This window comes from Leptinotarsa decemlineata, unplaced genomic scaffold, assembly GCF_025532065.1.
Source record: "Leptinotarsa decemlineata unplaced genomic scaffold, Ldec_3_MD MMD2_P_RNA_scaffold_4, whole genome shotgun sequence".
NCBI classification, from domain to species: domain Eukaryota; kingdom Metazoa; phylum Arthropoda; class Insecta; order Coleoptera; family Chrysomelidae; genus Leptinotarsa; species Leptinotarsa decemlineata.
This window is the reverse complement of record NW_027412531.1, coordinates 2,699,040-2,726,604: the sequence shown is the minus strand read 5'-3', so window position 1 is coordinate 2,726,604 and position 27,565 is coordinate 2,699,040. Positions and strand designations below refer to the sequence as shown.

Sequence of the window (27,565 nt, the reverse complement as noted above, 5' to 3'; positions counted from 1 at the left end):
GACATTCTCTAGCCAACTAAAATATTTTCGACAATGCGGTGTTGCCGCTTCTATTAGAAAGCAGTAGCAACTTTGATTTTTCAAATGGAACACTCTGTATATAATATTATTTTTGGAATCTCCAACAATTGCCCGACAACTTTTCTTGATATTTCCCTATACCTATCTGTTACCGTTTTCGAAATAAAAATTAATTTCAATTTTTGTCTTCGAAAATCATGACTTCTAAAAATGCCGATATCTTTTAGTTAAGAAGTACTATGATATCGAAATTTGGTTTGGAGTTAGGTGATACTTGGACACTTCCCACACGTCAGCCTAATCTCCGTTACTTCAATACAGGGTGGTAAAAAAATACAGTTTTTTCGTTTGCTTGAAAAAGTTGCTGAAATTTGATTATTTTAAATGGAACACCCTGTATATTATTGAATATTCGGAAAGCTGCTGAAATTTGCTTTCTTTCTATGTATATCATACCTATACCTAACTAGTCAAGTTTCGGACTTATGAACATTTATTTGTGAAAATGTCCCTTCAGAATGGTATTTCCATTCGGTATTTGCTAAGCAGGCCATGATTACTATTTGACAGTAGCGTTGTGACATTCTCCTAATAATATCGACATTTTCGTCACTTCAGAAGTTGCAAATACCTTCAAAACGATGGAACAAAACTATTCAAACGAAGTTCTTATGAATTTGTTTATTATTTTTGGCAGTGTGACAAAATTATCAGCAGAACATGTAGAAAGTTCAATGAAATGTATCCGAGTCTACCGCCAATGAACCTCAAGAAATTTATACGAATTCAGAACAATTTCAATGCATTTGGATCAACTTTAAAAGCACCAAGAAACTTGCCTCGACCCGTAACTTTCGAAGACAACCAGATTAATGTCTTAGCATATTTTCACGCATTTCCCGAGTCATCGATAAGAAGTGCTGAAGAAGATTTGGGTATAAAATATTCATCGGTTCAAAGAATCTTGCGAAGACATAAAATGCATGATTATAAATTCACCAAAATTCAAGCAATGAAGCCTCAAGATCCTCAACAGAGAGTAGAATTTTGTGAAATGTTGTTGACACGCATTCAAGAAGATCCACTTTTTTTAAATAAAATTATTTGGACTGATGAATCGAAATTTTCGAGAGAAGGGATTTTCAATAGAAAAAATCGTCATTATTGGTCCAGTGAAAATCCTCACGTCACAAAAGAAGCCGGATTTCAAGAAAAATTTAGTTTTAATGTCTTCTGCATGTTGATGGACAACAAATTGAGGTACGTGATATACGAGGAGTCATTAACATCCAGAAGCTACCTGAATATTTTGGAGAATACTGTAGACAGTTTCGTGGATAATCTGCCACTCGAAGATTATCGAAACTGTTGGTACCAACTAGACGGAGCTCCTGCACATTGCACAAGAGAAGTGAGCGCAGAACTGGATAGACTATTTGACGATCGGTGGATGAGGCGCTTGGGACCATGGAATTAGCCAGCGAGATCACCCGATCTTAATCCATTAGATTTTTATTTGTGGGAAATGTTTAAAGAAAAAGTTTACAAAATACCCGTGCGTTCGAGAGATGAATTGTTAGAAAGGATTGCCCAAACATTTGAAGATTTGGATCCCAATGAAATCAGATCTGCCACCACGAAAGCAGTCAACACCCGCATTTTAAAGTGCTTGGAAGTGAACGGCCAGCGATTCGAACATATTTTGAAATATTCCACATGATTGTTTTACTTTTTTATAATTATTCATATCGATATTTCCAATTTCAAGTTTCTTGGTGCTTTTTTAAAGTTTATCCAAACATATTGAAATTGTTCTGAATTCGTATAAATTTCTTGAGGTTCATTGGCGGTAGATTTGGATACATTTCATTGAACTTTCTACATGTTCTGCTGATAATTTTGTCACACTGTCCAAAAATAATAAACAAATTCATAAGAACTTCGTTTGAATAGTTTTGTTCCATCGTTTTGAAGGTATTTGCAACTTCTGAAGTGACGAAAATGTCGATATTATTAGGAGAATGTCACAACGCTACTGTCAAATAGTAATCATGGCCTGCTTACCAAATACCGAATGGAAATACCATTCTGAAGGGACATTTTCACAAATAAATGTTCATAAGTCCGAAACTTGACTAGTTAGGTATAGGTATGATATACATAGAAAGAAAGCAAATTTCAGCAGCTTTCCGAATTTCCAATAATATACAGGGTGTTCCATTTAAAATAATATTGAAGTAACGGAGATTAGGCTGACGTGTGGGAAGTGTCCAAGTATCACCTAACTCCAAACCAAATTTCGATATCATAGTACTTCTTAACTAAAAGATATCGGCATTTTTAGAAGTCATGATTTTCGAAGAAAAAAATTGAAATTAATTTTTATTTCGAAAATGGTAACAGATAGGTATAGGGAAATATCAAGAAAAGTTGTCGGGCAATTGTTGGAGATTCCAAAAATAATATTATATACAGAGTGTTCCATTTGAAAAATCAAAGTTGCTACTGCTTTCTAATAGAAGCGGCAACACCGCATTGTCGAAAATATTTTAGTTGGCTAGAGAATGTCCGAATATGCCCTCCATTAAATTTTCAAAGTGATCCGCTGTCTGGTTCACCAGAAACGTCTAATGTGCCATCCACCGTGAATCAGCCTGTATACTAAGGGGTATTCAATCGTAGGTTACGGAATTGAAAACCAGTACATGTCCCCTAGGCTCTCGCTATGCAGTATTTTGTACTATTCGCCCACTGAGGATGGGTCTAATATGGAGGGTTACAGAACGAATACTCATTTCTTCTCTAAGGAAGGATAGCGAGAACAAAACAACTGAAATGTTTCCAAGAAAAAAATTTCATGAATTTCGAGGTTTTGCGTATTACTCAATTACAACCATGACTGAGTTTTCTCTCAGTTATTCATATCTGAGGAAAAAACTTATTCTTTCATAAAAATAAAAACATAAATTTTTCCTAGTACAAAATAGTGAACTAATACTAATAATAATAATAGATGAACACTTCAATCTACCAGATCACTATTATAATCTTCATGCAGTCTGTGGTTCTGGCGTTGAATCTGGTTGTTATTATGCATTGGTCAACGACGAAACGGACTCGTTTAAGTTTGACGGTAATAGTGTCACTAAGTGTTCTGGCGATGTCTTGAATTCATGGGAGCCTCTGAAAACACCCTACATTTTGTTTTATGAAAAAGAGGACATTGGCAGATCCAGATCTTCTGATGATGTGATGCTGCAGGGTTTTCCTGCAGCTGAAAAAGCAAATGCCACTGGAATCAATTATGAAACAATGTTGTTTCATAATTTCATGATTTATATTACTTTCTTCTTCAATGTAAAAAATGTGAGCTCATTTTCACACTATAAATTCTATTTAAGCAGCGTTTTACTACACTAACACTACACACTACACTACTACACTACACTAACACATCTAACTATTCTACAATATTTTTCATATAACAATAGGTAATCACATAACTTAATTAAATTAATTAGCAATTCTAGTAAACAAGTAGATTTTGAAAAAACAATCGTAATACAATATTACTTCTAGGAAAACAGGTAATTTATAAATATGATAATTATTGGAATTATATGCCAAAAATTGATAACTGTGTAAGAGCTCTTATAATATTTTGTGTCAATTATATCAAAGTAGAGAAACTTACCCAAAAACTTTTTATGCGATACTAAAATTAATCAATCAATATTTTTGGAACCTACAACTAAAAATGAAATTATCATGATAATTGCAAATCTAAAGAATAACTCCGCACCAGGATAAAATAAACTCGAAGACTCTGAAATCAATTCATACCAACAGTTTAGTCCCCCTTGTCCACATCATCAATCAAACATTCCCAACGAGCGTCATACCTTGGCAATGGAAAATCAGCAACGTAACACCAATTTTCAAAGCAGGAAAAAACACCAAATTAATAACAATAGACCTATATATATCATAAATACGCTAGCCAACATTTTCGAACAATGTGTCAAAAAAAGATTACTTCATTTTTTTGGTTAAACGTCATATAATAACTGACAGGCAATTTGGATTCGTGAAAAACTCAAACATGGAGAATGCCATAATGGATCTTCTAGAAACCACTGTGAAGGCCATGGACAGGCCAATCAAATGCTTGGTCGTTTCCGGGACCTGGCCAAGGCCTTCGATACAGTTGAGCATGAACTATTGATGACAAAATTGAACAACTATGGTATTCGAGGCAATGTATTGGCTTTGATGAAGAACTACCTGTCAAATCGAATCCAACGAGTGAAAATTGGAAATGAAATATGTAGCGAACTGACTGTACAAATTGGTATACCCCAAGGGACCGTTTTGGCACCGATACTTTTTCTCATTTACATTAACAGTATAACAAAAATCAACAATTTCATAGGCGATATAATATGCTATGCACCTGAAATGGACGGAACATATCAACTTTGTAACAAAAAGGCTCCGAGTATTAATGCACAATTTTTATGAACTACGTGACATACTGTCAAAAAATCTTATATTACTCTATACCTCTCTTGTCGAATCTATAATAAAATATTGTATTCCTGCTTGGGATGCAACTTTTAAAAATGCTATTAGCCCATTACAAACCGCTCAAAACATTATTAAAAATTATCTTAAAAAAAAATAGACTCTTTTCAATAAGAGAGTTATATCAAGAAACCAACATGTTAAATATTCAATCACTATACATTTATCATTGCCTGATAAGAATGTTCCATAAACGAGCAGAAACATTCGAGAGATAATAGATCAAAAATGAATCAGGACGTAAAATAGAATTCTTTGATAAAACGGTCACCCAGAATTCTTTTTTTCTTTTATGGTCCAAAATAATTCAACGTCTAAATATACCTAAAAATATAAAAGATGAAACATCCTTCAAACTATTCAAAAAAGATGCGAAAAAGTATGTACATAATCACCCAGAAAAATTTTCAACTTCATATTGAAATAAATACTTAGTTATGTTTTGTATATATCGTGTGTATAAGCATTACACAATTGTTGTGGAATTGGCCGCGGTGGTAGTGCGCCCGACTTACGATCGGAAGACCGTGGGTTCGATTCCTGCCTCGACCAGATATTTTTCTTGAGAGAATTTATCTGGTTGAAGCTGGGATGATTCTACAACCGTGTTAGGAATCACACGTTAAAAGTTAAGATCTCGTTAGTCCTCAGCTCGCACAAGTTTCTCAACTTCTGAGAGTTGTCGTTTGTACGGGGGCGACAGCTGATTAACGGAAAAACAGATTTTAAACAGAGATTTTTTAAACAATAAGCGGTTATACTCCAATCGAAATGATTCAAATTATCCAATCTCATTTGAACCCTAATTTAAATTCTCTCTCTTATCCTTCTTCTATATTCATATAAATGTAAAAAAGCTTCACTTATCATGTGAATACAATTAAATAAGATATACAACTGTACAAATGCCATGCTGATTTAGACATCACAAAACAGGCTATATTTGCCTAGCGTGAGTCTACTTCAGTGAGTCATTAAAAAAACTCAAACAACTATTCAATATCCATTATTTTAATTTATTTTCACATTATTGATTGTTTTGATATTAATTATCTATTGTATGTAAAATGGTTTTAAAAAATAAATTGAATTGAATTGAACACCATCCAGTTCAAAACCAAAATTATGTGACTCTCTTATTATGTTAAAAATATCATATTGTATTTGTACTTATGGTCCTGCAGTGATGCAAGCAATGCGCCTTCAAAAAAATACAGAACAGCTGCATTCGCTTGTCATATGGGATTCTTAAATACGATCATATTTCAGAAAAATTCAAAGAATCTGGCTGGTTGAGAATCAACAAAATTCGTTTCCTTCATCTGCTTGTGGCAACTCATAAAATGTTGCTGAAAAAGAAACCAGATTGTCTATTAAGAAGATATGTGACATTTTCATCCCAGAATAAATCTCACACTCGCAACCAGAATACTTTCATTATTCCTAGACACTCCTTCTCTCTATTCACGCGCAGTTTTATATATAATTCAATAAAAAAAATATAACTCTCTACCCAGTGGATTTAGGCACTATTCCATTTTCAATTTCAAGAAGAAATTAAAAGATCATTTAAAATCAACTAGAGATTTTCTTAAACTGGAGAAATATATTTTTGACTGTTTCCTTACTGGTTATTGATTATTGATTTCCTTATAATATAACTCTTAGTCGAATGCTATTTCTACCCTATTTAATAAATCATTTTCATTCACTGTGATGTATTATATAGCAATATCCTTCAAAGCAAACTTGTAATTTGTAATCATTTACTTACTTCTAATGCACTGTTTGGAACCTTTGGTGAAGTAATGAATGTTACTGCAATTTTTTAGGTTAGGTTTTAGTTTTAGGTTAGTTTTTTCCCAACACCCAACCATTATTTTAACAATTCGACGCATGTTTCGATCACCAAATGGTCATCTTCAAGAGGAAGATCAAACTCCGATCTTCAACTTGAACTCGAGGTATTAAAATAACGGTTTGGTATTGGAAAATAACTCTAGTAATATTCATCATTTACTCACTTTACTTTTTTCTCTTTTTATATACATTTTTTTTTCACTTTGAGTTAATAGGTTGAGTTGTAAAACAGCGTAAGCTGAACTTCGCCTTTCATCGGCAATCTTGTAATTTGTGTAGAATGAATAAAGACCATTCATTATTATCATTATTGAATAATTGAGTTTCTAATTCTATTATAGAGTTTATACTTTCGTGAACAAAGTTGATGTATGGCAAAAATTACTGCAATTGTTGATGTGTTCCTGTGGAACAGGTTATAACGTCATCCGCGAACATATATCAGTAAATTGGTTTTTGGAAAATTGTATGTTGCTGAATGGTTTTTTTGAAGTAGTCCATGAAAATTCAAGCGAGAAGAGGGTTAGAGTACTGGCCTTGACGCGGCCTTCTCTGTTCAAGTAATGGGTCAGTGGATTCACAATAAAATTTAAGTAACTTTACAATAAAATCTCATTCAGAAGTTACATACATGAATTGATTATTCAACAAACATCTTTCTTCATAAATCCCGACGTAGGAAAGAAATTTAAAAAAAATGTTATTCAATTTGGTATATATTAGAAAACACTTTAGTATGATAGTGAAAATGTTACTCAGTTTTTTGTGCGAATCTCTAAAAATCTATCTCAATAATTCCTATCAAAAGTAGCTGGGGGCCTTCATTTTCAAATCATTTTTGACAATAGATAATAATTCATGTTTCATTTTTTACAGGAATTCCATGTTGCGTATGTTTACATACGAATGGCCAATTCACCCCGACCTGGTTTATGGGTTTTGGAAAAATCTGCTAATTACGGAAAAACCTACACGCCATGGCAATATTTTTCAGATTCTCCTTCTGACTGTGAAACCTTTTTTGGAAAAGAAAGTTTACAACCCATAACGAGGGACGATTCAGTAATTTGTAGTACTGAATATTCGAAAATAGTTCCTTTGGAAGGAGGAGAGGTGAGACAATGAAAATAATTTAGTAACAAATCACGGTATTTTGAGCGCATAATTGGTAATTAGGTTTCTCTCTGCCATACATATTTTTCTACTTATTTTTCATGTTACTCAGGACCTACTGTGGATCGTGAAACTCCCAGATCTTTATCTGGGAGCTTGTTATCAATTTATAATTTCATCAAAATATCAGATGGGTTTATATTCCCCCTGGTCATAAAGATGGATTGGAAACGTGACAAGTACGATTTGGAACCTCTAGCGTGATTTCAATTCAAGAGCCACCGGTAGACAGCTGTTCTGTCATCAGGCATCATCATTATTGGCCAGGCCGTCCTCGATTGAAGAAAATCTGTGAAAATCCAATGCGAGTACTTCATAAAAATTATTGCGTGAACCCAAGCATGGAACCACCTTCATTTTGTAGTCAGAGGAGAGAAAATCTTCAAAAAGACCACGGTCGTTCCGTACTGGTGGATTTTCACCACCTAAAACCTCTCCTGTCCGAGCTCCAAGTACTGGATTCCTGGCCATATTGGCTAGGCAATTAGGCTCCTGACTACCTTGCAAAGGAGCGTGCTGCAAGGAGTTTCATCGGACCAGAACATGTCATTGGCATCGCTTTAGGCTTTGCCAAACAAATATTGAACACCTGGATGGCAAAAATATTTATGGACATCTGGGAGAATCTTCCAGTATTGGCTCACTCCAAGGCGTTTATTCACCCTTCGAAAGCTTGATACCAAACAGTTGTTAGACTACATTAGGGATGAACTACGGTGTCTAACAGTCTTTTTTACAGGTCACTGTCATTTGAATTATCATATGTAGAGACTCGAACTATCGGAAGTCAGTGTGTGTCGCCTTCGTTTGAAACACATACTTTGTGCCTGCCTCGCTGGGGACCAAATCAGATCTTTAGAGTTCGGCAGAGCCGTACTCTTACCATCTGACCTGAAAGACCACTCACCATACAAACTAATCGGCTTTGTTAAGAGGCTGGGTTTATTTGGTCGAGTGTGAATCGGTGCGACCCATAATAAACCCTTGCGGGAGGGTCGAACAGACCCACTCACTTTTGACCTAACCTAACCTAACTGACCTAACTGAAACCGCTTTCGCACTACTTCGGTACTTGGGCTGCTGAGCCACTATTGATGCTTTATATATCCTTCCATGTGCCTCCTCTTGACATCCTCTTCATCACCTATCCTCCATTTCTTTGGTTTCGATGATAGATGGTACTGTGTTATCCGCATAATTCCACGGCTTTTCCCCACTCTGGAAACTTTGCATCATGTTTTCTACACAGAAAATGCTTCCCGTTTTGCGTAAAAATACAGTCCTTGATTCTTGGCATCTTGTACAGGTCAGCTTGACAATATGGGCAATTTGGAAATTTAGCTCTCCTGCGATCATAAAGGTATTTGCGGAAACAACGGTGGGAAATGAAATAATCCACTTCGCCGAAAGGTCTATTGATCCAGACCTAAAAATCTGGTATTAAGGAGTATGTCCATCTCACATGAATTCCTCTTTCCCATTTCTGTTGCCAACTGACTCTTGCATTCGACCTCTGTAAGCCTGAATATTGATCTTTCCTCTCGCTAGTTTACAATTCTATTGGAGGAATTGTCGCTATGACGCCGGCCGCCTCTGCGGATATTGTTCGGTATGCGCTGCATATTCGTATCACCAATTTTTTCAGCAATTGGGTGAGTTTTAGAAGAAGCTTTTTGTTATTGAGGAGTGTGTACCAGCAAGGTGAATCGTACACCATTTGGGAGTGCACCACGCTGAATGTGACTAATTGTTTCGATGCCCTGGGGCCACTTATATTGGGCATCAGCTTTGTTAGTGCAGCCACGGTTCTGTCGGCTTTGACTACGATTTGGCTTATATGTTCACCGAGAGTGAGCTGTGTGTCTAACATATACCCAAATATTTCACAGCTTTGCTGTGTCTAATCGTTGTTCTTTGGATGTCGAAATTTATTGGTTATAGTTTCCTTCTCTTAGACAGTAGGACAGCTTCAGTCTTCTTGAGGGGCCAATTACAAGCGCAGCCGGTTAATTTTTTCTGAGATACAGACCAGTCCCATGTTTGTCAAGTTTACCAGAAGGTCTTCTGTTTCTGCTGGCACTATAGCGGCAACATCATCCGCGAAACCAATAAGTTTTATTCCATCAGGCATTTCCGATTTCAGAAAGTCGTCATATATGATGTTCCATAGTGTGGGTCCCAGCACCGACCCCTCGGGCACACCACTACTTATTTTAATAGATTTGACACTTCCTTCGCTCTCTGACAAGTATGAGAAGTGGAACCACACATTCCTACACGGTGTAGATACGAGTGGCAAGTACCAGACGAAAAAACAACAGCTAACCCAGCTAATGCCGCGAAAAAACCTGAAGTAAAACTATCAGGCATCAGTACAACATTTTTCATTTGGAAGATTCGTCGCAAGTAACTTCCTATACAGGGTGTTCATTTGAAAACTTCCCACCACGGATTTATCGAAAACTACTGATTGAAAGAAAAAACGCCGAGACACGTCAGAAGATACATCAAAGGGGACAACTTTTTAACCAATAACTACTTCACCCCCTTTCACCCTCTGCACCCCAGGATCATTTCCTTGAAAATTTTAAATGACAAGGGGTATCGAGTGATAGCTTGTTTGAAAAGTCTTCCGAAGTCCTTCATTATGACGTTTATTCTTTTCAAATCGGTCGATTCGTTTTCCAGAAAATTAGAAAAATATTATTGATCCTAATTTGGGAATTTTGGAAACAATACATACAAAAATATTACATTTTATTTCAATAATTGTTCAAAATGTTGCCCGTTGGTGGCCAAACAATGATATAGGCGATGTTCAAATTCCTGACGGACATTTTCAAATACATGTTGTTGGATATCATGGCAGCTGTCGATAATGCGTTGACGAAGTTCATTCAAATTTGCAGGTTGGGGAGTGAACACAATGGACTTCAAATGGCCCCATAGAAAAAAGTCTAATGGCGTCAAATCCGGGGACCTAGCAGGCCATTCCATAGGCCCTCTTCGCCCTATCCATTTATCGGGAAACTCGTTGTCTAGCCATTGTCGAACCGGAAGAACATAGTGAGGAGGAGCACCGTCTTGCTGGAAATATATCTGAGCCTCATCAAGTGTAGGGTTTCCATCCTCTTCGATTTGGTTTTCAATGGTTTCAGTGATAAGCGGATTGATAGTAGTTTCCAACATATCCAAATAAATGTCTCCATTTAAATTTCTATCAATGAACAATGGCCCAAGCACTTTGTTTCCTAAAATTCCTGCCCATACATTAATTTTTTGAGGGTACTGGGTGTGCCCTTCCACAAAAGCATACGGATTTTCATTGCTCCAATACCTACAGTTATGCTTATTAACAAATCCATTTAGATAAAATGTGCATTCATCAGTGAAGCAGACATTCTTCACACGAATGGTATTATCATTAATCGCTGCAGTCATTATTTCACAAAACTCCACTCGCCTATCAAAATCATCTTCGGTTAACTCTTGCAATATTTTCATTTTGAATGGATGAAATTTATGGAGTTTAGTAACTGTGTGTACAGAGCCTAATGAAATATGAGTCGCAGCAGCAATTTTGCGTAACGAAGTATTAGGATTTATTCCAAAATGACCTAAAACTTCAATTTGAGCGGCTTCATCCAAAACTCTTCTATTATCACGTTTTTTATTTGCAACCGATCCAGTTTGAGTAAATTTAGTAACTAGGTCCAAAACATACCTATGCGAAGTTAACTTATCTGGATGTCTGGCATTAAACGTGACGGCAGTTTGCCGAGCACATTGATTTTGGGCACCATAAATCAGAATAATTTCCACTCTTTCGGCTAGTGTGTAAACCATTTTCGAAATAGATTCTGAATCAATGATTTACTTTTCACGATCTGAAAACTGTGACAGAGGTAACTGACAGGAAATTCAATTCCTTCTTTCACCTAGCAACTGAGAATAACCACACATGTAAACAATAAAAACAGTTCGCCTAGGATATCTGTGTTGATGAAAAAATCGCGGAAAAAATTGGGATTGGTATTTGGTTATTGCCACGTCTAATCATTCGAACTGCTGTTTATGTTGGTAGTTTTCGTTTTGAATTATAAACGAATTGTGGATTTGGCAAACCTTAAATGTAATTGAAATGAAAAGTGATATTTTCGTGTGTTTTTGTTTTCTATCGGAACAAATAAAAATTAATGCAGATTTTTCTAATTTTCTGGAAAACGAATCGACCGATTTGAAAAAAATAAACGTCAAAATGAAGGACTTCGGAAGACTTTTCAAACAAGCTATCACTCGATACCCCTTGTCATTTAAAATTTTCAAGGAAATGATCCTGGGGTGCAGAGGGTGAAAGGGGGTGAAGTAGTTATTGGTTAAAAAGTTGTCCCCTTTGATGTATCTTCTGACGTGTCTCGGCGTTTTTTCTTTCAATCAGTAGTTTTCGATAAATCCGTGGTGGGAAGTTTTCAAATGAACACCCTGTATATGAAAAGCTGAAATTAATTTCATTTGGTGGGGACGACCAACGATAGAACGGTTTCGAAGTACTAGCTTCTCGTCAACACCGGGAGAATCATTTCAGACATAGTGAACCGTCTGAATTATCCCGGGAATTCGGGATATTTATAGTAGGAATATTATATAGTAGTTAAAAACTGAATATTTCACGTAGTTTAGATATAAACGATATTCTTTGCAAAGGTTACTTCTGTTCTCTATTTTTATATTTCTTTGTTCAATTTTTACAGATACCAGTTTCTCTATTGAATAAGAGACCATCATCTAATCATTATTTCAACTCATCGGTATTGCAAGAATGGACAAGAGCTACCAATGTCAGACTACGGTTTTTAAGAACGAAAAATTTATTGGGACATTTGATGTCAGTAGCTCGACAGGATCCAACAGTGACAAGAAGGGTAAGGATCATAATATTAAGGTATTGTACACCTTGTCCGTTTTTGTTTGGATCCTTATCTCAAAGCATTTCACATGATTCATAATCATTGATGTTCATATTTCATCAGTTCGGACTTCCATTGTCTAATATAATATAAATTTATTTGAAATCCCTGAAAGAAATTAAAAAGATTAACAGATTAACCGGTTAATCTTTTTAATTTCTTACAGGGATTTCAAATCAATTTATATTATACTAGACAATGGAAGTCCGAACTGATGAAATACACCACGAAACATTGTCAACCACCTTCAAACAAACATTGATGTTCATGTTCAATAGAAATAAGTTCATCAATAACGTAATAGAATATATAGAAGGTATAACTTCTACTAATTTTCACTCTATTTCTCTCATAGAAGAAATATTCTGATTTGTAGATTCATCAAAATTAGCTACACATCTAAAGAATTATTTTCTGAACATATTTTCCGATTTATAACAGATTTATAACCAACACTTTATAATTTCAAGATCACACAAACAAAATGAATGCCATTTCTTTCAAAGTTAGATTCGAATGAATAAAAATTCACTATATTTTTGGAACACATCAGTACATAACTCTTTAATTCATCATAAAATTAACTCGTATGAGCCATAATGATAATAATAATAATAATGCTGATAATAATAGATAGCTCGTAGATGGAAGCATTCTACACCATCTGCATGCCGGAGAGACGTATACTTACCTCGGGGTGGAACACCGTTACTCACAAGAGGTAACAGCAATGAAGAACTCTCTCCGCGGCAAGTATCAGCACAAACTTCGACAGATCTGGTCATCGGAACTGTCGGAGAAGAACAAAGTTGCTGCAACAAATATACTTGTTGTTCCAATCTTACTCTACTCGTTTGGAGTAGTGAAATGGACTCGGGAGGAGCTGTATCAACTCGACGTAAAGGCCCGAAAAATGATGCATCTCTATAGAAGTTTACATCCCAAATCGTCCATTCCACGGTTGTATTCCCCCGGACAAAAGGGAGGCCGTGGACTTTTGAGTTTTGAGTGTCTAGATGACAGAATGGTACTGGATGTAGCCTGTAAAGACGTCAGGAGTTCGGACCCCCTTCTATGCATAGTCCCCGACCATGAGATATCAGGAATTGAAGCATTTCTCTTTAGGGCAGCTGCTCGAGCAGCTGATGAACTCGGTTTAGATTTCGACACTGAACGAGGTGATAACAACTCTGTCACCTAGTTTGAACCCGTTCAGCAAAAAGCACATATAAAAGTCACAGAGATCACCTCACTTCTGCGGAAACACTTTGGCTTATCCTCAGGTCGAGTGGGCTGAAGTCAGAAACTGAGGAGTTCATCATGGCTTGCCAGGATGGTGTCTTCAACAACTTAGCCTACCGCAGTCGCGTGATGGGTGGAGTGGTCCCTGACACAAGGTGCAGGGTCTGCCGCGAGGCGCTAGAGACCCTAATGCACTTGGCTCACTGCGCTTGCTCAGACACATGATTTTCGAACCCAATGATCACTTGCCCCACGGTGTGGGGCAAGTGATCAAGTGATCAAGGAGAATATATATATATATATATATATATATATATATATATATATATATATATATATATACATGTATGAGTTACAATATAAAAATAACTATTAAAATTCCAATCAAAAAATGTAGAGAATGGTAGAGAACTTGGTAATTATTGAAGGTGTTAGAAGCATATTTGAAGTTGATAATAATAGTGCTTATATATAGATTGTGGCGAATATAAAAGAATTCATGGTACCATTACGCTTAAATAAATGTGTACATGTAAGAATAATATCAGTATTGATATGTGAGTTGTTAAAATGGTAGTTTTTCATCATGGGAAATTATGGTGGACAATCAATATAGTAGTTAATAAATTTATTGTATTTCTATCTATTTTTTTATTTTATTTATTTTATTTTTTCAGATTTCAATTAGTGCACGAGTCATGTAAATGAAAGCCATTCCTTTTTAAACCTAATTTTAGTGGGTTGGTTTCTTCAGTTCATTAATTTATTATTTACTCCCATTCTTCACTTTTAGATATTCTGAAAAAAAAATAAATCTTTGACTACCATATCCAAATGAAGAAGAAATATGTTCCTGTTTGACAAATGTCATTTGTCAAATAAACTGCCCGAAGAGAAGCTTCCTATTAGAAGCAAAAGCTTAAAAAAGTTAAATTTGGGTATGGTAGACAAAGGTTTTTTTTTGGTTATTAGAGCTGACGGAAAGTATTATTTTTTTTCCAGGATACCTACAAGTAAAGCATGAGAGAAAATACTGAATTTATGAAATAATAATATTAATGAAATAAAAATATAACCATAAATACAATTTTTCTGAGATTAACAAAATTTTCACAAAAAAATTAGGGTTAGTGGAACTGGAGAAGTTCGTCTCTCTGCGCTTATCAAACATAAAAATCATAATTTGCTGAATAAATCATGAATAGTCATTTGTAAAACTCAAGCCGTCCATGTCAGAAACATACAGACAATTTACGGAAATGTTAATGTTAATAATATTCTCATAATTTTTTTCAGTATTTCTACTCCATCAAGGAAATTAGCATCGGAGGACGTTGTATGTGTAATGGACATGCAGATGCTTGTGATATTCCAGATCCTCGTGATAACAGAGTACTACTTTGCCGATGTAAACATAATACCTGCGGCGCTAAATGTGACACATGTTGTCCCGGATACGAACAAAAATCGTGGAAACAATCAAAGCATAATGCTCCTTTCAGATGTGAACGTAAGTGGTTTATACTAATCCACTGTTAAGACCAGATACAAATTAATATTTTTCAGCTTGTAATTGTTTTGGACACAGTAATCAATGCATTTATGATGAAGATATCGATAAGAATCATTTATCCCTGGACATTCATGGCAAATTTGAAGGAGGTGGTGTATGTCAAAATTGTCAACACAATACTGAAGGAATTAATTGCAACAAGTGCAAACCTAATTATTTCCGACCCTATGAGAAACACTGGAATGAAACCGATGCATGCCAACGTGAGTAATTGGTCGTCGTTTCGGAAAATAATCTATTTCCATTTTCAAAACCCAAAATTCACTTTTGAACTTTCGCCTCAATTGTTAATAGGTACATTTCTTTCGACTTATATCAAATGAATGAAATATCCAGATAGTCGATAGAGAAAGATTTCCATCAATCCTTGAGGGTGGTGGAAGAGTACACGTATGTTATCGGTATGAAATTCGGGATAGACAAATGTGCAATGGTCCATCTCAAAAGAGGACGATGCAGGGACTACGGAGAGGATGTGCAGCTCGTAGATGGAAGCATTCTACACCATTTGGATGCCGGAGAGACGTATGGCTTTCCTCGAGGTGGAACAACGCCACTCACAAGAGGTAACAGCAGTGAAGAACTCTCTCCGCGGCAAGTATCAGCACAAACTTCGACAGATCTGGTCATCGGAACTGTCGGGGAAGAACAAAGTTGCTGCAACAAATATGCTTGCCGTTCCAATCTTATTCTACTCGTTTGGAGTAGTGAAGTGGACTCGAGAGGAGCTGTATCAACTCGACGTAAAGACCCGAAAAATTATGCATCTCTACAGGAGTTTTCATCCCAAATCGCCATTTCCACGGTTGTACTTCCCCCGACAACAGGGAGGCCGTGGACTTTTGAGTTTAGAGTGTCTACATGACAGAATGGTACTGGATGTAGCCTGTAAAGTCGTGAGGAGTTCGGATCCCCTTCTCTGCATGGTCCGTGGCCATGAAAGAGCAGAAATTGAAGCATTTCTTTTCAGGGCAGCTGCCCGAGCAGCTGATGAACTCGGTTTAGTTTTCTACACTGAACGAGGTGACCACAACTCTGTCACCGAGTTGGAACCCGTTCAGCAAAAAGCTCATATAAAAGCCGCAGAGATCACCTCACTTCTGCAGAAACACAAGGATAAGCTAATGCATGGAATCTTCTTAAATAACATTGAAGATCTTGGCTTATCAAAGCACCTGACTTTCGCTTTCCTCAGGTCGAGTAGGCTGAAGTCGGAAACTGAGGAGTTCATCATTGCTTGCCAATATGATGTCTTCAACACCTTAGTCTACCACAGTTGCGTGATGGGTATAGAGGTTCCTGACACAAGGTGCAGGGCCTACAGCGAGGCGTCCGAGACCCTAATGCACTTGCTATCAGTATTTCCAGCATATGCGGTCTCGGCCTATATCCATCGACATAACGCGGCCCTAAAAGTGCTATATTACGATCTAAGGCACTCTTACAGTATTGACGAGACACCGGTATTACCATACGCTCCAGGGGATATTGAATCCGTTGTGGGATTCAATATCCCACAACGTAACTAGAAGTGCCGAATTTATTGGAACTATTCGTTCCCCACCCTCAGGCTCATACAAGTTAATAAGCCTGATGTAGTCCTTCTCGACCACCAGAGCAAGATGATATTTGTCGTGCAGTTTTCAGCTCTTGACGAGACGAATATCGTCCAAAAAGAGGAGGAAAAGATAAAATATCGAGATTTTCTCTTCAAACTCCGTAGACTCTATCCAGACCACTTTGTCAAGATGGTTGTTTTGATTATTGGAGTCCTTGATGGAATGATGCCGCACCAAGGCAGAAATCTTGGCCGGACAGATGCAGGAGGCTGTCATTCTTGGCTCACTGCGCTTGCTCGGGGCACATGATCCTCGGACCCAATGATCACTTACCCCACAGTGTGGGGAGTGGTCGTTGTTTGATAATGCTGGCACCCCCCCCGAATGTATCGGGGCTTCGGGTCATAGGGCCTGACCAGTTCATACTACGATAAAAAAATAATTATTCATTCATAAGTAGCGAAAAGATACAGAAAGTCAATTGATACAAAATCAAATGATACAAAGAAAACTCAATAATATGAGGCTTATAATGAACAGAAAATCCACAAAAGCTGATATCATCAGCTTGTGTGTGGTGTCACAGTTTCATGGTGTGATGTTGACGAATCAAATGAATATAGTCAAAAAATAGAAAAAAAAACAAGAGAAAAAGTGAGATTACAGAATAACCAGAAGAATGTATTTTCAAATAGGTCGAGATTCTCAGATGTGGCTTGATTATCCGCATATCGTTAAGGAATACCCTGTTATATCGTAACATTGCTTTGCATTATGTTTAATCGTTTAGTTAGGGTAAGTGTTATCAATATGATAATTATGATTTTTTATAAATATTGCAAAATGAAATATCTAAAAATTGTTGATAATTTTTTTCTATTGATATTTAAGTATGTCTGTGTTCACATTGAACAATGGCAGGTTCTAACATAAGATATGAATTTTTTACGTAATTTGTTCATTGAATTGTTTCAAACAAATAGAGAAATTCAATTATTTTGAAAAAAATTTTTTTTGCTATTTTGTTGTTTAATTGTTTAAAATCGGTTTTTTTATATTTTGATTGTTTGAATAATTAGTTAAGAAATAATTTTGCTTTTAAAAATCATAATTTACACTTTTTGAATAGTTTGTCAAAAAAATTTTTATTCATCATTTAATTGTTTATTAGTTTAACAATTTGTTATAAACAAATATTGACCAACGTCATATTTTTTTTGAAGCAGAAAAAAATTATTAAAACAGCTATATATAAAAATACTACCATAAAAAAATTATATAAATATATAAAAAATTATAATAAATTATAAAAAAAAATTATTGCACTTTTTTATATATAGCTGTTTTTATAATTTTTTTCTGCTTCAGAAAAAAATATAACGTTGGTCAATATTTGTTTATAACAAATTGTTAAACTGATAAACAATTGAATAATAAATGAAAAAAAAATTTTTCCAGACTATTTAAAAGTGTGAATTATGATTTTGAGAAGCAAAATTATTTCTTAACTAATTATTCAAACAATCGAAATATAAAAAATCATAATTAACAAATTAATAAATGTTTATGAACTTTTATCGCAGGATCATATGAAGTATATATATCAAAAGGGCTCCACGAAGTTTAAAATTTATAGGCCAATTATTTATACCTTTTATCCCATTATTTATGCCAACGGAGATTGGGGAAAAATTTGTTAGTTAACAATTGAATAACTTTTTGAAAAATGGTGATAAAACTTTCTTTTCTACTGGACTCGATTCATTCAAGTGTTAAGAAGATACCAGATTTTTTTAAATTTTTAAAATGACATTTTATGTTATAAAAAAATTATTTCTTTTGATAAACTCTCTTTAGCGGCAGCGCGCGCATGCCGTAACAGCCGCGCGGAACCCTATTTTCAACGTCAAATTAAAATTATAAATAATGGAGATAGAGTTTCCGGAGTCAGGACTTTTTTATCGGAAATTTTCTCCTCTTTAACGAGCTTGTTTGAAATTTGCTTAAATATTAATATTTTTTGAGATATTAACGAAATACTAAATATCATTTTTTTAAATCTTATTTTGTCAATAACAATTGTAATTTTTTTCCTGCACCAAAATCCTTCAAAAACATTTTCTAGAGGTGATTCCGAATCGAATGAGCTATCGCTCATATTTATAGGACCTTTATCTTTATTTTTCATATTTCTGAACTTGTTGATTACATGACTACATGGCAACTTCTGTATTTACTACCAACTAGTGTTCTTGTCATTGACATAAATATGAACTGAGATTCAGTTTATTCCTTTTATAATTTTTATATGAATCTAATACTTACTTCTTCCGGGTGAGAATATTTTTTTAATGTCAAAGCCAAGTTGTAGTTCTGTAAGAATATAATAAACTGTTTTTGACATATTCAACCTTACAAAATAACTTTGACTTTCAGATTGCCAGTGTGACGTCTTTTACTCTACCGGAAATTGTGCGGAAGGATCAGGTCGATGCGAATGTAAAAAAGAATATACACCTCCAAACTGTGATAAATGTAGTTTTGGCTATTATGGTTATCCTGATTGCAAGCCTTGCGAATGTTACCTGAATGGTACCCGTCAATTACAATGTTCCGCACATGAAGGGGAATGTAACTGTCTACCAAATTTCGGAGGAAAATACTGTAAAGAATGCGCTCCTGGTTTTTTCAATTTTTCCGATTGTATAAGTAAGTTGAATTCTCAGTGGTAGTATTTTTTCGAAATAATTTTAATTTTGCAGGATGTCAGTGTGATCCACTGGGATCGGTTTCGGAGTTATGTGACCAAGAAACTGGCAGTTGTACTTGCAAAAATAAATATGCAGGTTTGAAATGTGATCAGTGCAGAGATGGCTATTATTATAAAGGAAACGAATGCACTTGTGAGTAAAAATATTATTCGATGATTTAACTATCTATCTAGACTAAGGATCGTTATAGCAGGGGAGCCCACGATGAAAAATGGGGATTTACTCGAGCCCCATTGAGACATATTGGGTTACAAAGCTTAGATGATAAGAAGAAAAAAATGTTATATAATATATACCTTTTCATCGGTGGGGGAAGCGGCTATAGATTTTTAAATATGTGAAAAAATACTGTTGCATGGACATACTCGAGCGCGTCAGATATTGATAGCATCAATGTCCTACGTTTTTTTCATAATGTTGGTATGTTATTCTGATCGTTTGAATGATGTGGGTGGTTGTACGTAAGGGGTAAAAGTGAGAAGAAAAAAAAATTATCGAGCACGTCAGATTCTCTAAGGGGGTGTTAAGTGCAACAAAAAAAAGCTCTCATTCAATAATCTGACGATTTCGATTTGACGCAAACTCGCGGCCGTTATTATAATGTGCAAAAAAATTCGCCATTTTGAAATACTCAAGCGCGTCAGATTGACATATATATCGTTCATCTTTATGTACTAGACGTGCTGTCTCATAATCTGACGATTATCTAGAGGAATTCGCTTAATCTGACAAAAATAATATGCATGTGAACTCAATTGAAAAGCTCAGGAAATAGCATGCAAATGAATAAGTGTATGTTTTTTAATTAGTATACTTGTATTCATAAAAAAATAATTAAAAAAAATGCTCAAAACAATTAAATTTTTATAATCAATTGATTGATTAATGAAGAAAAGAGAAATGAAACTTTCTGTTTATTACCACTTTTATTTGTTACTAACTCATACAATATATTTTCAAACTTAAGTTTGAAAATGTCATTATAGGACGAAACTGCAGTAACGTTAGTTAAAAATAAAAGTGGTAAAAAACATAGAAAGTTTAATTTCTCTTTTCTTCATTATGATTTCCTACCACGTAGTAACGGCTACATCCATCAATTAATTGATTAATTAATCATCATCTTCATCACGAACGAGTCTCTGTGATCAGTTGTGATGGCGTCATGGCAACAAAATTCAGAGTGGGACGGAGTGAGAGAGTATTAGATAGAGAAAAAGTGAATAGAGAATAGAGGAATAGAAACACAGCTGCACGCATTAAACTTTATCGACGAATTTTTGTTATTTCGGCTTGCGGAAATCGTCAGATTATATATTTTTCGTTATCCTCGAATTATTTCCTTCAAAAAAAATTATTAGCTACACTCGAGAATGTCGAAATGACGTTATTTTTTTACAACTTTGCTATCCTCCCCTTTCTTTATGTCACTCTCAAATTGTCAGATTACTGGATTATATACTATTTAGCAGGTAATTAACTCACCCTACCTTAATCTGACGCGCTCGAGAATTTCTGATGATACATTTTTTTTACTAATCTGATCCTTTATCTCTCAGCGGCCTTATATATGGGGCTCATATTTGGTGGAGGTACTTAACCGGGTACAAGGTATCCCCCTGTATATTAATCTGCCGCGCTTTAGTAAATCCCGAAATCCCCGCTCGGGCTCCCCTATTATTAAGTGCCTTGATTAAAGTTATTATTATCATCAATGTAGGAAACTCCGTTGATGGTGAACTTCTGTCATTCAATGACTAGTTTATTGCAATTGCTGAAAAATCTCGCGGCCTAATATACAGCGGACTCACGGTCGGTGGTAGGTTTGGCAAACACAACGCAAGATTTTTCTGAAAATTTCACATCCTACAATTCCTTACCTGTCAATTTCTTGGTGTTAATTAAATATTTCGAGTTTGTCTAAATTATCATCAAAATATTACCTTTTCATGAATTGAGAGTACTGAATATTACTGGAGTTTTATCCCAACACCAAACCGTTATTTTAACACCCCAACACGTGTTTCGATCACCAAGTGATCATCTTCAAGAGAAAGATTAAACTGAGTATACTCACAATGTTATCGTTATTTATATGAACTAAAGTCTATGGAATGATTTTGTTGCAAAACACCATGGGCGACTGCTGATTTTTCTGGTCTTCCATATTTTAGGTGTGCTAAGTGTCGCTGACTCAGGACAGAGATATCAACCTGCCTAAGAACCTATCAAACTACAGTTTGGTATCAAGTAGGGATGAACTACGATATCTAACAGGCCTTCTCACAGGTCACTGTCATTTGAATCGTCATATGCAGAGACTCGGACTGTCGGAAGACAGCGTGTGTCAGCTCTGTTTCGAAAATAATGAAACAGCAGAGCACATACTTTGTGCCTGCCCCGCTGGGGTCCGAATCAGGTTCTTTGAGTTCGGCAGATCCGTACTCTCACCATCTGACCTGAAAGACCACTCACCATACAAACTAATCGGCATCGCTGGGTATATTTGGCCGAGTGTGAATAGGTGTGAGCCACAATAAACCCATACGGGTTGCGGTGGAGGGTCGACTCACTCACTTTTGACCTAACCTAAGCTACATCTATTGCTCATATCAAAACCAAATACAGTATTTTCAGTTAATATACAGGGTGTAACATAAGGAAGTTAAAATATTTGAGTAACGTATTCCTGAGACAATTTAAAAAAAAAGTATATATGAACTTGTGTCCGAAAATGCTTCGTTTCGGAAATACGGAGTGTTGAAATTGAATTTTTTTTGTTCGCTTTTTGAAAATAACTCTTGCAAAAAATAAGTTATTTGCACGAAATTCGGTACCCAAGGTTATTTTGATGTGGGAAATCATAATTTTGTATTAATTTTCATGTAATAACTAGAGGGCGCAGCGTACGCTGTCATTATTTATTTCAAATTGCTCTAACTTTTTTTACCGTAAACTTTTAGTACTTTTTATGAAAAAACCTAATTCCCACACCTTTTCCACGTAAAAAAGGTACACCTCCTCAACAACGCTGGAGGTGATCGTTTTCGAGATATTTACAATTTTCTATATCGATGCATATTACTTTATAGCCAAATTTTATTTCAATAATTTTTGTCACTCCCCTCTTGCAAATTAAGTTAATTAAATCGAGTAGGTTATGATTTATAAAAATAGAAGTTCGCTGTCACATTTTTAACTATTAATTGGCAAATTCACAGTTCGGAGTTTATAAAGTGATTTTTTGGTACCATACCCGACGTTACGAATGCTGAAATGGCTGATATGGTTTTTGCATACGCCTTGGGTGACGGAAATTCAAGCGAGGCCAGACGCATCTATCAGGAGAGGTATCCCCAACGCGTGACTCCTTGTGCAGCGACATTTGCGAATCTTTTCCGGCGACTTTCCGAATCTGTAAGCTTTGAAACACATTCTGCAGTAGGTCGGCCACGGACTACAAGAACTGTAGAATTGGAGGAGGCGGTTCTCGAAGAAATTAGTGAACATCCAAAGACAAGCACAAGAAAAATTAGTCAAACTTTAAATGTGAGTCACATGACAGTTTGCAGAATTTCAAAGGAACAGCAATTATATCCTTATCATATTCAGCGTGTCCAGGCACTTACGCTACGTGATTTCCAACCACGTATCGAATTTGCTCAATGGCTTCAAAGAAAAGTCGAACAACATCCGCAAATTTTCTCGAAAATCCTCTTCACAGATGAGGCTAATTTTTCAAGAAATGGTATCATGAACCTCCAAAACAACCACATCTGGGCGTAAGATAACCCATATGCGATAACGCAAACTCATATCCAAGACAGATTCTCTTTTAATGTATGAGTAGGCATAATTGGTAGGCATAATTGGGGATTATTTAATTGGGCCCTATTTCCTCCCCTTACGTTTGAATGGAGATGCTTACCTACATGTTTTGGAACACGATCTTCCCCAACTTATGGAAGATGTTCCCATTGGTCTCCGAAATCACTCTTGCTTTATGCACGATGGAGCTCCTGCACATTTTAGTATAATAGCAAGGATTTTTTAGATGTAGCATATCCCCAACGATGGATAGGAAGAGGAGGCACTGAGCATTGGCCCCCGAGGTCCCCGGACCTCAATCCCGTCGATTTTTCCTTTTGGGGACACCTAAAATCACTAGTTTATGCTAGCCCTATTGAAAACGAGGAAATTCGCATCATAGCTTGCTGCGAAACGATAAGAAACACTCCGGGCATTTTTCAACGGGTGCGGATTCCTTAGATGAGGAGAGCAGAAGCTTGGATTACTGTTGTGGGTCGTCACTTTGAACAGTTGTTGTAATAGTTGTTTCGTTCAATTTTTATATGTTTATTTGCCTGATAAATAACATAGTACTTCTTCGAATTGTTTTTTTACATACTCCGAAATGTAGCACTTTCTAATTGAATAATTAAACCTGACAATTTTTTTAAATTTGGATTGAATAAGCAGTTCGATAATGCTCAGTTTAGAAGAAGTCTGTACGGGTATACAGCGTATAAAGTTTGATGAAAATAACTAAAATTGCAATAAAACTTACCACAAAAACCTACCATGTTTTGAAAATTTTCAACAATCTGTATTTCGAAAACGAATCATTCTTCGTTAAACATTTCATAGGAAAAAGTAGTTTATTTTGACGAGATTCACCACATACTTAGTTTTTGTAATGTTCTCAGCAACTTCACTTAGCGCCCTAGGAGCTAAGTAATATGCATCGATATAGAAAATTGTAAATATATTGAAAACGATCACCTCCAGCGTTGTTGAGGAATTGTACTTTTTTACTTGGAAAAGGTGTGGGAATTGGGTATTTTCATGAAAAGTACCAAAAGTTTACTGTCAAAAAAATTAGGGCGATTTGAAATAAATAATGACAGCGTACGCAGCGCCCTCTAGATGTTACATGAGAATTGATACGAAATTATGATTTTCCACGTCAAAAAACTCCCGGGTACCGAATTTCGTGCAAATAAGTTATTATTTGCAAGAGTTATTTTCAAAAAGGGAACACAAAAATTCAATTTCAACACACCGTATTTCCGAAACGAAGCATTTTCGGACACAAGTTCATACAGTGTGACCCATTTAAAATGGAACCACCCCTGTAGAATGTGCATTTTTCAATCAATCTCATTTTTTTTTATTGAAATATTAAGCATGAAAAACTGTATCTTGACACTAACTTTCACAATTTTAGTTTCATTTCCAAGTCACTCTATGGTTTTTTTTTGTTTGTCAAAAACGGCAAAAGTTTATTAGGCAATTTTTGTTTTCAAATTTGACTACACCACTGGATTCGTAGTCGTTATAAATCAAAACTGTCAAATTTTCATTAAAAAATATTTGTTAACAACGAAGTTACAACAACTTCAATTTTGGAAACAAAGTATTTGTTTGTAATTTTTATTCAGATTATAGACATATTTGAGATCTGACAACACTGTCATCACCAAGTAGAACACCAGTGAATTTGTACAGTGAAAATCCGAAGTCAACAGCTCAATGCGTTCTACAGTTATAACTCCTGAAAATATGGTAATGTGAGAGATTTGTGGTGCAAGCGTTTTGTAATAAAAATCTGACTACGCCACTGGATTTGTGGATAATATTCCCTTAAAATCATTCATTTGAGTGTAGGTTACGAGAAGTGAAAATTAAAATAAAAATTGAATAATTGAATAACAGAAAATTAAAAGTTCATTTTCAAGTTACGCAGTAGTAGACCAAGTTCAGAATCTCATGTCATGGGATCTCCCAATTGGGCTTTTACCAAATCTTGATAGAATCTTGAAGTATTAATGGTCATACTTGTAAGCTTTTTGGAAGTTTCCCAATAATAAATAATAGTACTTTTGTAACAGCGCACCTGGAAAATCACATTTTATGAGATTCTGAACTTACTCTATCTTCTTCTATAGCTGATGAAAACAAAATGTATACAAACAAGTTTCAAAGTATTTATTCAACAATTAATTGCCATTAAGAAAAAACTGATACTAAAATAAACATTGATTTAAAACTAAACATTCAAATTTTTGTGGCTTCTACCAAACCTCCATTAAGTTCAATACATTTATCGTATCTCTTCCGAATATTGTTTACACTATTTCTCATTTGTTGAACTGTAATTTCGGCACATGCTTGTCGTATCCTTTGCATGAGTTCAGCTCGATTCGTTGGTCTTGTTCTGTTTACTTTTTGTGTCAGAATACCCCACAGAAAAAAGTCTAATATTGTTAGATCAGGCGATCTAGGTGGCCATTCAATTAAGTCACTACCTCGTCCTATCCAATGATTTGGAAACTGGTTATTTAGCCACTCTTTAACAATCCTCGAATTGTGCACGGAACAGCCGTCGAGCTGAAAATATAAATTTACTTGTTCCGCAAGAGGCATTTCATCTATTTCGTCCGATAATTGGTTATTTAGAAATTCCAAAAAATTTTGCCCGTTTATGTTTCCATCAAAAAAATATGGACCTATTATTCTATTTTGTACTATACCACACCAAACGTTAACTTTTTCGGAATATTGACTTTTACAATTTATGATCCAGTGCGGATTTTCCGTAGCCCAATACCGAGCATTTTGCGATGAAACTACCCCATTGGTGCTGAAAGAAGCTTCATCACTAAACATTATGCAGTTTAAAAAATTTCTTGTATTCAGGTACTCGCCTTGTGCCCACAAACAAAATTCCATACGTTTCACTTCATCACCTGCCTTTAAAGAGTGAAGAAATTTAGGTTTAAATGCTCTCATTTTGTTTTGTTTAAGACATCGTCGAATAGTCTCTCTCGGTAAGTTTAAATCCAAACTGGCGACTCGTAAACTTCTGTTTGGGTGGTTTCTAAAATAATCTAAAACAGCACCTTCGTTTAAATTTCTTCTTCGGTGATTATTTTTTAAAATATGTTTGCTGACTGCACCGGTTTCTTTAAATGTTTTGTTAATTTTACTGACGGTGCTTCTGTCAATGGGAAGTCGATTTGGATGTCTGTGATTAAATATCCTAGCTGTTTCTCTTTCACTATGATAATTGTCCCCAGAAATTCTCACAATTTCAATTCTTTCTTCTAATGATAATTGCAAAGCCATTATTAAATGCACGTAACTAACAACTATTATTTTATTTATGATTAACTGTCAAAATCACAGCCTACTGTTGATTTATTATAAAACCTTTGCATAATGAGTTCAGCTTCCTCAAATTATTGATATCTCCTCTAAAAGATTGTTTTAGCTGAGTTATGAAGAATTTACAGGGAACAATTTTTGTCCTGCTCTCTGTTTTATTATTGAATAAATGATTTCCATGCTTTAAATCAATTTGATTTTAGCGGCTATGCGGAAGAATGTACTAAGTACTGCATAACTTGAAAATGAATTTTTAATTTTCTGTTATTCTAGAATACACTTCTCGTAACCTACACTCAAATGAATGATTTTAAGGGAATATTATCCACAAATCCAGTGGCGTAGTCAGATTTTTATTACAAAACGCTTGCACCACAAATCTCTCACATTACCATATTTTCAGGAGTTATAACTGTAGAACGCATTGAGTTGTTGGCTTCGGATTTTCACTGTACAAATTCACTGGTGTTCTACTTGGTGATGACAGTGTTTTCAGATCTCAAATATGTCTATAATCTGAATAAAAATTACAAACAAATACTTTGTTTCCAAAATTGAAGTTGTTGTAACTTCGTTGTTAACAAATATTTTTTAATGAAAATTTGACAGTTTTGATTTATAACGACTACGAATCCAGTGGTGTAGTCA

General features: G+C 35.4%; 1 protein-coding gene across 1 annotated transcript in view; it reads left to right on the top strand.

Annotated features, from left to right (window-relative positions):
- LanA (laminin subunit alpha) overlaps positions 1-27,565 on the top strand; it is a 178,757-nt gene that overhangs the window by 36,244 nt on the left and 114,948 nt on the right. The window contains exons 3-8 of the mRNA XM_074186666.1: positions 7,342-7,578; positions 12,390-12,560; positions 15,144-15,357; positions 15,414-15,623; positions 19,416-19,688; positions 19,742-19,882. Coding sequence (XP_074042767.1) covers positions 7,342-7,578; positions 12,390-12,560; positions 15,144-15,357; positions 15,414-15,623; positions 19,416-19,688; positions 19,742-19,882 — 1,246 coding nt within the window. The remainder of the gene's footprint in view (positions 1-7,341; positions 7,579-12,389; positions 12,561-15,143; positions 15,358-15,413; positions 15,624-19,415; positions 19,689-19,741; positions 19,883-27,565) is intronic.